The following is a 13,468-nucleotide window of genomic DNA, read 5'->3' as shown; positions in this document are numbered from 1 at the left end:
TAATCTGCATCAGGTCCTTCTTCATCTCTGAGTACTTCCATCCTCCCTTCATCCCGTCCAACATCCCTATCCTATTCCTTCCCTTTCCTCGTTTGCCTAACATTCTCCCCTCTATTACAGTGTCAACATCCCACTGCCGGTAATATCCCCTTCATCCACTTTTTCTGCCTCCATAGGATTTCTCCCAACAAACCCCTTATCTTCGCCAACCATACCAAGTAAACACATTAACATTAAAATAGGAGGGCAAAAACTAGAGCAGGTAGAACAGTGTACGTATCTCGGTAGTGTTTTGGACAAACACGGTCTAAGTATTAGGGACGTAAGGAGAAGAACTGCACTATGCAAAGGGGCTTTCACAAGGAGGAGGGAGTTGATGACGGGGACGTTGAGTAAGGATGTTAAGAAAAGACTAGTAAAAGCTTTCATATGGAGCGTAGCTATGTATTGCGCGGTAACGTGGTCATTGAAGCAGGAGGATAGACGTAGATTGGAGGCTTTTGAAATGTGGGTGTGGAGAAGATTGGAGAAGGTGAAATGGACAGAGAAGAAAACAAATGAGGAAGTACTTGGTATGGTTGGCGAAGAGAGGGGTTTGTTGGGAGAAATCCTATGGAGGCAGGAAAAGTGGATGAAGGGGATATTAGCCAGCAGTGTGATGTTGAAGACTGTAATTGAGGGGAGAATGTTAGGCAAACGAGGAAAGGGAAGGAATAGGATAGGGATGTTGGATGGGATGAAGGGGAGGAAGAAAGTACTCGAAGATGAAGAGGGACCTGATATACAGGGTTCGTCCGGAAAATAAGTGTACTGAGCTCAGGAAAAAAAATGTATTACATTTTTACATATCTTAAGCTAATATTCCTCAAAATAGGACCCTTGTGAGTCGATACACTTGTTCCAGCGGCATTCCCATTCCTGGAACGCTCCCGCGAAGGCATCATCGGGAACCTCTCGAAGACACGTCGTCACGGCCTCTTTGACGGCGTCCAAAGTCCCGTATCGTGTTCCTTTCAAACTCCTCTTTATCTTCGGGAACAGAAAGAAGTCCGGTGGTGCCAAGTCCGGGCTGTAGGGCGGGTGCGGCAGCGTTGCCACGCCGTGCTTGGCCAAGAAGTCCGACACGACAAGCGCCGTGTGAGACGGCGCATTGTCGTGATGCAGCCGCCAGATGTTTTGATGTCTGTAATTGCTCCCTAATAATCTCGTGCACTATTGTTTTTGGCACATTACACTGCTCTGCTATCATCCGAACACTAAGACGACGATCAGAGTTCAGTACATCGCGAACTTTTCGCACATTTTCGTCGGTGAGTGTCGTTGATGGGCGTCCAGGCCGTGGTTCGTCGTCGACCTCTTCTCTGCCCTCCACGAACATCTTGTGCCACCGAAAGATCATTTCCCAAGCTTTACCGCAAATTTGATGGAATAACGCTGCTCCAAAAACTTCGGCATCGCGTTCCGTGACGTGGGTCGAGCGTGGAGGTTCGCGTTAACAGAGCTCCTCACTACACCACAGCTCAGAGCCGACTGCCTTTTTCAGCGTCGCTTGCCAACATACCCCCCTCCAATCGCAGCCCGTCAGAGCGGTGCTGGGCGCGCCTGGAGCGGCGGGAAAAAATCAGTACACTTAATTTCCGGACGAACCCTGTAGAGTAGGATGCTGGATTTTGTGTTTTGTTAGGAGTCACAAAATGTTTTATTTAGTTGCTTTGTCCATCCAAAGACCTATCTTAACCGGTAGATTACCTAATAATAATAACATATGTATGTATGCATATATATATATATATATATATATATATATATATATATATACTATATATATACATACATACATAATATTTGGACGGCACAATAGAACACAAATAAAATAGTAACACTTAAATTTCCACTTTTAACCGCCATCTTTAATTCCCTTCCGAGCATTCCCTGCGCCTTCTCCTCCCCCCCTCCCCCTGACCACTAACGTATCTCCGAAATTCCGTCTTACTTGAAGAAGGTCTCGGAGAAAGCCTAAAGTCAAACAATCTACAAATTGAATGTCCTTTTAAGTGTTTCTATTTTATTTGGTTTGTATTGTGCCGTCCAAATTTTATACTGCTCGTGTGAGTGTTTCTATATCGCGGTAGTCCAGTGGGTGGAGCGTAGGACTAGTGGCCGGAAGGTCCCGGTTTCCATTCCCGGGTTAGGCACTCTGGGCACCTGCAGCTCCACCAAAGCTATGTGATTTTTCGGGTGCCTGATCTTCCTGGGTAACCATAACATGCACAGGGAAAGGAACTGACCTCCATACCCTGCTGATGTTGAATTTCACACGCCGTCGGGTTTAGTACTGGGTGAACTCTACTATTCTCGACCCAATCGCCCTATGGGTTGATTACTGTTTTCATGGTTTTATATTTAATTGGTAAATCAACTTTTATTGATAATAGCTCACTATTATTCAATTTCAAAACCAATTGATGTTCCTGTGTTTGAAATATATCACAAATATGCTCTTTTATTCTTGGATTAGCCATTGCTGTTAACGGCTCCTGAAAATGAAAGCAACTTGAGTCATATTAAGGAGTTGCACAATAGCTAATGTATGTCGTGAGCCTGTCGTTTCGTTTAAGATGCTCAAACGCACTCTTCTTTTCTTTCCCAGGTTGAAGCTGGAGACGTAATATTAGAAGTGAACTCCAAAGACGTCTACAGGTTTAGTACGAAAGAAGGTAACTCTCCTACTCCCCCAAATCCAGCCATTGCAATCAATCCCTTGTGAATGTGCCCAACTCCCGCCTGCCAGAGAGCACTGTCGCCAGGTTGTGGGTGACGCCGCGTTGAGTGTGGCCACGTGGAATAATGAGGGTACAATACAATGTTCTTGGCTCCATAATTTTGTCTACTAATGGTTCCATCCTATCCTAAAAAACGCCATCCTAACTCAATGACACCCGTAGAAAATGATGTAGCCTTTTAAATGTTTACACAATCTTTGGATGACTGGCACTGTTGGGGCTATATAGATGATGACCTTCTATATTCAATACTATCGCTTGTAAAGCGTTTTCTTGGCTCTTATGGCAAATAGCATTTTACAAGTACACCTATTAATTCAATGATGTCGTCACACCTAAATAAACGATTTCCTGAATTATTTTTTCCGGAAGTAATATTTGTGATTTCGCCCCGAGTTTCGAACGAGTGAGTTGTCTTTCCGTCGGGATTTGTGACACATTTCTGTTGCTCTCTACTGAAGTCTTTTTCTTCCTCAATGACACCGTTAACGCTTTTCTTCTGCCCTTGGCGCATTTTACGGTTTTACCATAAATACTCTGCACATGTTATTAACATTTGCAGGCGAAATAAACGATTTCATCCTATGCTCTCCCCTACCAACTAATTACAGAAATATGTTTCGAGTTAATTAAATGAAGAATACAATGTATCTTTCCACTGGTGGTCTCTCCTCTGTTAAGTGCCTCAACTTGAATATTCTTTCTGGCGCCGAATTAATTCACATCTCCCCCATCAGTCGATGGCCAAGTGGTAGGCGGCGTACGATGACCATGTAGAATCCGGCGGCGCACTCTCTCTCACAAGCGGCAAACCCAAAAAGGAAAAGAATCACGTGTGCATTGTTGTGATTCCGTCGAGTTGGTGACGAAGTTCTTTTTTTTAAACGTTGGGAGTTATATGTCGCATGCATACAAATTAATCGTGGTCTTCATATTCCGTAATATTTATAAAATTTTCCGCTTTGAACTCGCACCGGCTAGCAACAGTTGTATAATTAACAATGTGAAGAGAAGCTTCCATTACAACAATCACTGAATGTAGTATAATTTTCATTATTCCTGCTAGTGTAAGCTAAACATAACGCCTTAGCCCTCATATATGGAGTTAAACATCAACCTCAAAAGTAAGTTCCCTGTCAGTACTCGCTGTGGTCAATATTGAATCACGTATGTGTTCTTCCACTTTTCTGGAGGATTTCACGCTTTTGTCATTCTTTAGTTTAAATATTGTGTTGTATGACAGTTTGGAAATCATTCGTTAGCCTACGCCTTGGCTGAAGCAAAATTTTTATTTGTAGAACAAAAATGGGCAGCCTATCGGTGTGAAAACTGTTTGACATAATTTTATTGTAAATGCAGTTACTGACTGCTCTAACGTAATCAGAGCCTTGATTCTTTAAAAACGATATTTTAGGAATCTCAAAACCTGATGGTCCATGTGAATTTTGGATAAGTAACTCTCATTGAGATGGTTTAGATGTAATTATTGCTTAAAAGATGCGAATTTAAAGGTGAATTTAAACGCTTGGATATTTCAACATTGATTTTACCTGCGACGTAGGTTTGGGCGTGCAACGTCTTTTGACACAATGACGTGACACGACGAACCTGGGTCATGTATGCAAACTGAAATGCGGAAATATTGCGTGAATTCTCCGGGAATCGTTTCGGAGTGAAGAGTGTTATTTCGAGTAACTTTCATGCATGCAATAGAGTTAGTGGTTAATTGTGAACAAACTTATAAAATTTGGATTAAGGCATTGTAATTTTATTATATCCATTCACTAATAGCGACCCTTTCATTTCATTTCAGTCCTCAAGTGTCTTAGGTTATCCGGCGACACAGTAACGCTAAAATTAAAACGAGGTAAGATTTGCAATGATTATTATTTTGTTTTCTAACGGCGCATGCTGTGCGCTCCCATTGCTGCTTGTTCGGCGGCTCTGGCCTTGCGATTGCCAAGGCCAGTCAGTGTGTGTGTGCGTGCGTGCGTGTGAGCAGAGACGGGGAGGGCTCGGAGAGGGGTCCCGCCTGCACTCTGACGCCAAATGTCGTGCCTCTTGGATTCTCCGTGGGGGGCGTTGAAGTAGCAGGCGATGCCTACCGCCTGGAATAGTCATCTGCTCGGTTTGCATCGTCTTAGTTGTTATATTTGAGTTATTTGGCAGTCCTTTTTTTGCTTTCTCCTGAAAATGGCTTTTGAAGCATATTGGCATGATGAGAAAATCGTCGTGTTTTGCCCTTGGATTCCGCGCGGCTCACAAAGAAAACGCCATGTCGGGAGATAAATAAAGCGTTGAGTCGGGCATAGGATTGTTGTTCAAGTCGAAGGTTGGTGCGCATCAATCGACAATTTGTTGGCTACAAGATTTCATGATGTTGTGAACTATCATGAAGGTGAGACGAAGGCTAACTTTGGTGGATACTATTCGTATTCCATAAGTGTACATGTATAATGTAATGCAGTAGAACACGCTTTCTTAGGAGTTGCAGAGGAGCAGGGAACGTCCCAAAATGTTGATCCATTTTTTATGCAATAGGATGGAATTTGTAGTAATGCTGTGGGCTCGAGTGCCGTGTGTGGGAAGAAAGAGTGATTTGGCATAGAAGAGAGTCGTCATCATCACGTATGACTTAACACGGCCTATGTCGAAACATAGGCCGTGGTAATGGGAATAATGAATGTTGAAACTTTCTTCATTCATCGCGATAGAGAATTCTCACAAAGTGAAATGGATGGCATTGCTTCTTACCTTTATTTATTTGTGTACCCTGCAAGCCACCGATATAGTGTGCGGCGAGGGGTGAATACGCACCAGACTAATTTTAAACGAATATTTTTATCCCTATCACGGTCGGAAAATGCTATCCTGATCCCTTATTGTTCGTGGGAAAATGACAACTTGCACCCATCTGTTCCACACTTAATCTCTCTAATATTATTAGCATGATTTCTCCTACCGTAGTAAGATCGGGGTAATAGTACATTATCAACATCACTGCTGAAGAGACTTCCATCCAATTAATGCAAGAGATTCAAGTAATTTAATCTTTGCTCCGCGAGTAATTCCCACCTTAGCTGCTGTAATATTTTGGATACGCTACTCAGTTTATCATAACAACGTTTAACAAATGTTAATGTTTTTAGTAAACGTTCTATACCATTGTATGAGATTTCAATTTGGGGCATCGGTTGACCCTGGATTTCTGTGACGTATGACCAAAATACTTTCAAATTTTCCGCTGAACTTATCCTTTTGAATCAACCGAAAGCTTTCTGAAATTCATACTTGGCATTCACCCGAGATATCTTGTAATCATAAGTGATTTCAATCCTAATGAATTTATGTATGCGTGTTTTACAGACCGCCCGTGGACAGAGACAATTCAATACTTGAAATAGATCAGCAAATCAAAGGTTTGTTATTCAAACACACTGATCGCGACGTTAGAATCGGTGGAGATTTCAATATCCCATCTATTGACTGGAGCCTATAAATTTCCAAAGAAACTGCGGGAGATGCCGCAACAGTAAATTTTAACGGAGTCATCCGCTAATGTGTATTTCAATGCAACAGTTTCAGAGTGTGAAAATCATTCGCCTTGACTTGGATCCCACTCAAGGCGAATGATTTTTACACTCTGAAATTGTTGCATTGGAGCACATAAAGTTAAAAACGGGCGGTAAATACAAAGATATCTGCGAATCGCCATTTGAATCCTTTGCGTTGAACTCATTGAATCAACTTTTCATAATGGTAGAGTTTGAAAAATAGAAGAAAAAGGAGTAGGTTAGGCGCGATGTATAGAATAGTTAAAAAGGATGAAGCGTGGGAAGATTTATGGCAAGGGATAGCAAAGCCTAACTTTAAGGGAAAAAACGACCATAGTTTCAAAATAAAAATAAGAACGCAAAAAACAAATGAGAAAAATACTCTTTTTTTAAATAGAACCATAATTGATTGGAACCAGCTGCCTGGAGGTTTGTTTGAGCCCTTTCCATCCAATTTTAGAAGTTTTAAGTATAAATGTAAAGCAGCCACTGGGTAATAAACTTCATTGTAGTTATTAAAATTTTGTCTGTATGTGATAGTTTGTTTTGTATGTGATGTGGAAGTTTGTTTTGTATTTGATGTGGAAGTGTCATTGTATGTAAAAATATATTGTCTTTTATCTGTTTTATAGTGCGTGTATGTATGTAATTTTCAATGCAACAATTTCAGAGTGTAAAAGTCATTCGCCTTGACTGGGATTCGAACCCAGATCCCTCAATATCCGGTCGAGTGCTTTAGCCACTTAAGCTACCGAGGCATCCTCTTAAACTCTGAAATTTTGGGGCTTTTAAAGGAACTAGATGTTGTGACGAAATGCCATATGTGCATACAATGTCACAGGCATTCGTAGTCGTGCGCGAGGCGCCACAGTCCACGAGGTTAAAGCCAACTTTAAACACTTATGGTGTTTATCCTTTGACAAATTCCAAAGAAACTGCGGGAGATGCCGCAACAGTAAATTTTAACGGAGTCATCCGCTAATGTGCATTTCAATGCAACAATTTCAGAGTAGCACAATTTCACATAAGCGGATGACTCCGTTAAAAGTTACTGTTGCGGCATCTCCCGCAGTTTCTTTGGAATATGTAATTTTCGTTGGAAGTGACCAAACTTGACCGTTGCCACCAGGAAAGTCTCCTATTTGCAACGTAACTGTAAAATAATAAATAATAATAATAATTTTCACTTCACCAACTTGGGGCGATAATATTCTTGATTTGTTAGCAACGAATATCCCCGAAAATGTCTTAACTATAGGAACTATGAAAGGACTTGGTGACCACCGAGCAGTAAATGCTAAGTTTTCGGTACATGGGGTCCGAAATAAGAAGCCTGACAGGAAAATTTACTTGTTTAAAGAAGAGGACTACAATTGCCTGAATTGCGTGCTACAGAATCAATTTCCAAGTTTTAAGTGAGTAATCACCAAAATATTGAGGATACTCGTTACAACTCCATGGACGAGTATAACAATGGGTGCGGAATTTTCTTGGTGGTTGAACCCAAAGATTAAAATCAAGGCCAGTGCATTTTCACGAGGCAAAGGTTAATGGGATATCCCCTTTAATTCTCCTTATTTTTGTCACCGATTTGCAGGAACATTTTATAATAATAATATTTTATAGTAATAATTGTGCGCATATGTGCACTCGATCGAGGGGGACTTGCTTGCGTCTGGACTTGAGGCTTTCAAAGAAAATTAATCAAGGATAGTTAGTAGTAGTGTTAGGGGTGGCGACCGACATCTAAGGCCATTATTAGGGATGGATGGGAAGGCTGGAATTCCCATTAGTTGTGAATGTAGTTAGTACCTCTTGCGTCATAACCATGCGCCTCGCTGTTTTACGTGAGGTAGGTCATGTTTTATTTGGCGTTGGTTGTTAAGCTTAGTATACGACGTACCCGTGCGTGTATACATAGATGCACCCTAATTAAACACTTTCTGTAATAGGTATAAATGGGAATATTATACGAATATAATTAACCATGATAAATATATAATAGCACTGTTTGAGTGGTTGTGTGTTTTAGTTGTTGTAGAAGATAACATATGGAGCTCAATTTGTTACAAATAGAAGTAATATATTCTTTCCGAGAGATATTTGAGCTTAATGTGAAACCTGTGAATTTTATTGCCGAGGTTTGCTCTATGGATTTATCATTTGCATTCACTAATGAATTGTTATCAACCTTTTTGTGGGGAAAGCTTTCATTGACTTAATTCCATATTGGGGTGAATGAGATTATCGCTGTGCCATCTATTCATGGGATCTGATACCATTCTTGACTGTAGATCTAGGTTGCCTGATGAATGAGAAGATGCATTTAAGGATGCTTTCATCATCTACGTATAGAACTGGTTTCACTTCAGGGATAGTGGTCATACTTGTAGGTAATTACAGGTCATTGTTGTTTATCAAAGAAAGAATTTCTCCAAATATGGACGCCTGAGGAATGCCGAGACAGGTACCATGGATGCCGGAGGTGTATTTATTCCCATCCGCACTAAATGACTGCTTGAAAACTCTCTGTTTGATAATATTTGACCCATTCTTGTGGGACTACTTTGATTCCAATTTGTCCCAATGTTGCGGGAATCCAGGCATGATTAAGTCGTTGTCTCAGGCGTAACTTTATGGAATTTGCAGAACATATTGAAATGAAATGAAATAATTGACTTAGTAATTCCACACATACGCAAAAGTGTGTGGATTTACAAAGTCAATTATTTCATTTCATTCCTTTATAATTAAGTTTATCAAATGCTTATGGCAAGTCAAAGAAGAGACTGTGTATCCTGTTTGTTAGCCAGATAATTTAGAATTATGTCTAGTGCTTCATACATTCCAGAAAATGTGGACTTCCCTTTCATCGACCCATATTGGTTACAAGATAACATATTGAGCTTCTCAAGATAAGGCATTATTTTGATTTGCATTACCTAATCATAAATGTTTGAAAAAATGTTTATGGCTCTAGGCCTGTAGTTTCTAAAGTTATCAGATCTGCTGTTGTGTTTGTAAAATGGTGTAATTTTAGATAGCTTTAAGGGTAGGGAAATATATTTTGTGTGAGTGGAGGGAGAGGAACCATAGCTCAGAGGAATGGTGGGGGTGTGAGGGGATTTTGAGAGCGGCCAGGTGGATTTGAGGATGTCTTGTTATTTGAGGATATATTGTTTCGACTTGCGGATTCTTGATCAAGACTTTGTAAGTTGAAACCTGGGTCTCGGATGTTGCAATAGTTGCGGTGAGCAGATTGTTTTCTTTTCCGATTTTGTGTCAATTCCACCTCCTTCCTCTCCCTCCTTCCCTATCTCCGCTCCCCTCTAGCCTCTCCTCTCCCCTCTAGCCTCTCCTCTCCTTTTCCTCTCCCCAACCATTCCTCTCACCCCTCCTCCGCCTCCCGTTTTCCCCTTCCCTTTTTATCGCACCCCTCACCTCTACCATTCCAGCAGTCATTACTTCTATATCTTCCGATGAAGACGGAGCAGAATTCCGTCGAAAATATCAAGAAATAACGTGTGAGCGTTCCTTTTTTGTGTTTTTTTGTTTGTTACTGTGTAATGTACTATTCGGCACTTCCGTGTTACGTCTAAATTCTTCCCAATTCTTTTTAGGATTGAAACACGCAGGTTTCCTCCGCGTCGATGCCCATCATTTCGATGGCCATTATGCCGATGGCCATCGACATGATGCCCGACATGAATTTACATGGATACCCAACACATTTTTAATACAGAATAATGCTTTGTAAACAATGCACGTCTGGTGCGCAAATCGTGCAAAACCGTGTCAGTTCCTACGATCAATTTAAAGCATTCAGGAATTTACATAAACTGCAATTATAGCCGCCGTCCACTCTAGGACCCGCAGTCCGAGGTTGTCGCTTGGAAACCCGCTGCAATGAGTCGACCTCTCCGAAACTCTCTTTTTTACTTTTATTTTTTCGCCGAAAAGGCACTTGGTTCCTAACATTCGACTTATTCGTTGGTTTTCATCCTCACGGCACGTCTAGGGGAGTGAATCCTTGGGATGATGTTGAGTACATTTTTTCCTCGTTGTAATGGTCCTAAGCAACGGTACAACATATCTTCAAAACATACTACCTTGATCAAAAAGTTCCCGGAATAACCACCGTGTGGCGCTCCCATCGTTCCGATTTGAGTTCTGTTTTTTTTGTTAAATTGGTACATCTGTTGTTGATATTCCCTTTAAATCTTAGTGTCATAACTTGACATTTGCAAAAGTTACGGTCGGTTTTCGGTATGTCCATCAGTGCTTCCTGCGATTTTTCCATTACTTCCTCTCGGCTGCTAAAACGCGTTCCCCGTAATGGTTTTTTAACTCGATTGAACAGAAAGAAGTCACAGGGAGCCAAATCAGGTGAATTCGGTGGCTGTTGGATGGTATTTGTTGCATTTTTCGACAAAAAATTACGAATAATGATAGCACTGTGCGACGGTGCGTTATCATGGTGCAAAATCCACGAGTTTTCTGCCCACATTTCTGGTCTCTTTCGGCGAATTGCTTCACGCAAACGTCTCATAACGCCCAAATAATACTCTTTGTTTACTGTCTGGCCTTCTGGCAAAAATTCATGATGCACTACACCGTTGTAATCCATGAAAACCGTCAGCATTGCCTTCTTTTTTGACTGAAAACGACGTGGTTTTTTTGGTCTCGGCTCATTTGGTGAACGCCATTCACTTGCCTGATGTCTGGATTGCGTGTCGTACTCATAAACCCACGTCTCGTCTCCAGTAATGATCCTTTTGATGAATGTGGGATCGGATTCAGCCTCGCAAATCATGTCTTTTGCGACGTCAACACGGTCTCTTTTTTGCATGAAATTGAGGTCTTTTGGAACCAACTTTGCTGCTACACGACGGAAACCCAAATCATTAACCACAATGTCTTGGGTGGATCCATAGGCAATGTTCAAGTCCTCCGCTATTTCTCTGATGGTTAATTTGCGGTTATTGACCAACATTTCTTTTACTTTATCAATTTTTTCACCGACTTTCGATGTCGATGGTCTGCCACTGCGTTCATCATCTTCGATTGACTCACGACCACTTCTGAACCGCTCGTGCCACTGGTAAACGACCGTTTTTTTTAGAGAATCGTTGCCGAAACACTTTTCCAACATTTCCAACGTCCGTGCGCCACTAAATCCGTTTTTTACGCAAAATTTAATACAAGTTCGTTGTTGCAAATTTAAATCCATTTCTGCAATTGTAAAAAATCGCCAACACACACAGAGATAGATGTACTCTTGGCTACGTAACTTTTGCAAATGTCAAGTTATGACACTAAGATTTAAAGGGAATATCAACAACAGATGTACCAATTTAACAAAAAAAACAGAACTCAAATCGGAACGATGGGAGCGCCACACGGTGGTTATTGCGGGAACTTTTTGATCAAGGTAGTATGTACTGTCAAAAGGTGTACGTTATCGTAAATTGCCAGATTATTATAATGGAGTGGGTATGAAATTCTGCCCATAATTCAGTGTGACGCAGCCTCATGAAACCAGTGAGTCTGCCACGATATCGCTGGGGAAACGCGGCGCCCCTTCAACCCCCCCCCCCCCGCTCTTTACCACTCTTCCTCCACATTTAGACCCAAAGATCAAGGCGCGCGTGCTGCAGTACTTGTCGGTGGGCGGCGATGCGGCGAACGCCTTCAATGTGAAGCCTGCGGCGCGGGAGGAGGCGCCCAAGGCGAGAACCGCGCCGCCCAACCAGTCGCCGGACGCCTCCGCGCCCCCCCCGCCCCCCCTGGCCGACAAGGAGAAGAAACGGAGGCGGAGCAGCAACTCCCCGCCGCCGCCGACGGCAGACCCCGCCGCCGAATGCAACCCCCGGTGAGTTTTTCTCCCCGCCGGAATGGGTGTGGGCGCCCGGACTAAGTACTTGCCTAAGTGGGAAGAGGGTCGCCGATCGTGGAAACGCCACGCACGCCTTGCGGTGACCCTCCAAGAGAAGTGTGGAAAAGCCTTGCAGTTTGTAAGGCGTGAAGTTGTGTTTTTTGTGGCCTTCTGGAATATGCCCTGGGCGATGCGTGCGTTGGAACGGGAGGGCGTGTCTCTGCCACTCGTGCTTCGCGGAGTCGTGATCGTTCGTCGATAGGGTCACACCTCGCCGTGTCGAGCGTCGCTCCGTATCGTCCATTCACGCCACCTCACGGCTGCGGCGAGGTCGGGATACACTGTAGTAGTGGTGTTAGAGGAGGCGACCGAGGGCTGAGTACATTTGCGCCATCGGGGATGACCGGGAAGGGAGTAGGGTGGAGAGAGAAACCCGGCCCTCGGCATCAGCCCACTCCAATAACGAAAGGCGCCAAGGGGGCACAGAGTTTAACGTCCCATCCGACGGACGTCGTATTCACTCAAAGTGCTCTCCACAAAGCACCTCAAGTAGGGATCGGGATACCGCTGAAAAATATTTGTTGTCTCCAGGATTCTAACCCGGGCCCTCTGGGTGGGAAGCCAGTACGTTAGCCACCGCTCCATCCCGATCCCCGCACTGGATTCATATTCCTGTTATTGCATTTTTTTTAATAATTTCGTTTTATTCTTTTTACTAGCGGGTGCAGACACCATGCATTGCACCTATCTATCTCATTCTTGTCTCAAACCTTTTGTCTCTCGTATTTTTTTCAAATATCTAAAGAAAGGTTTTGATGAGGTTCGTATATTTTGAGATTTCATTATTCCTGATTTAATTTGAACTTCTGAAATGTCATGGAATGCTTCAAAATTATATTTTCCAAGTGTTATTTACTAGTTTCCAGAGTCTATGCAAAATGGATATTAAACCAGTTCTGTATGTTATTGTTTCATGTGCGCATTGTTTGGTGAAAATATTTACAAATGAAGGAATCGGAAAGATGCAGTGGCTGACTTCCACCTTGAGTAGTAGTAGTTGTTTTGAGGGGAGGCGACCGACAGCTGAGGTCATTTGCGCCACTGGGGATGGATAGGAAAGGATGAAGGGTGGAGAGAAACCCGGCGTCGGCATTAGCCTACTCTTTACGAAAGGCGCCAAGGGGTCCGCAGCTTAACGTCCCATCCGACGGACGGCGTACTCACTCAAAGTGCCCTCCACAAGGCACCTCAAGTAG

General features: G+C 42.7%; 1 protein-coding gene across 1 annotated transcript in view; it reads left to right on the top strand.

Moving 5' to 3' along the window:
• Efa6 (Exchange factor for Arf 6) overlaps positions 1-13,468 on the top strand; it is a 211,216-nt gene that overhangs the window by 126,606 nt on the left and 71,142 nt on the right. Inside the window, exons 2-4 of the mRNA XM_071586938.1 lie at positions 2,651-2,717; positions 4,597-4,650; positions 11,966-12,209. Coding sequence (XP_071443039.1) covers positions 2,651-2,717; positions 4,597-4,650; positions 11,966-12,209 — 365 coding nt within the window. The remainder of the gene's footprint in view (positions 1-2,650; positions 2,718-4,596; positions 4,651-11,965; positions 12,210-13,468) is intronic.

The sequence above is a fragment of the Hetaerina americana genome, unplaced genomic scaffold (assembly GCF_022747635.1).
Source record: "Hetaerina americana unplaced genomic scaffold, ioHetAmer1.1.p SCAF_28, whole genome shotgun sequence".
Lineage (NCBI taxonomy): Eukaryota > Metazoa > Arthropoda > Insecta > Odonata > Calopterygidae > Hetaerina > Hetaerina americana.
This window is presented reverse-complemented; position numbering and strand designations above follow the sequence as displayed.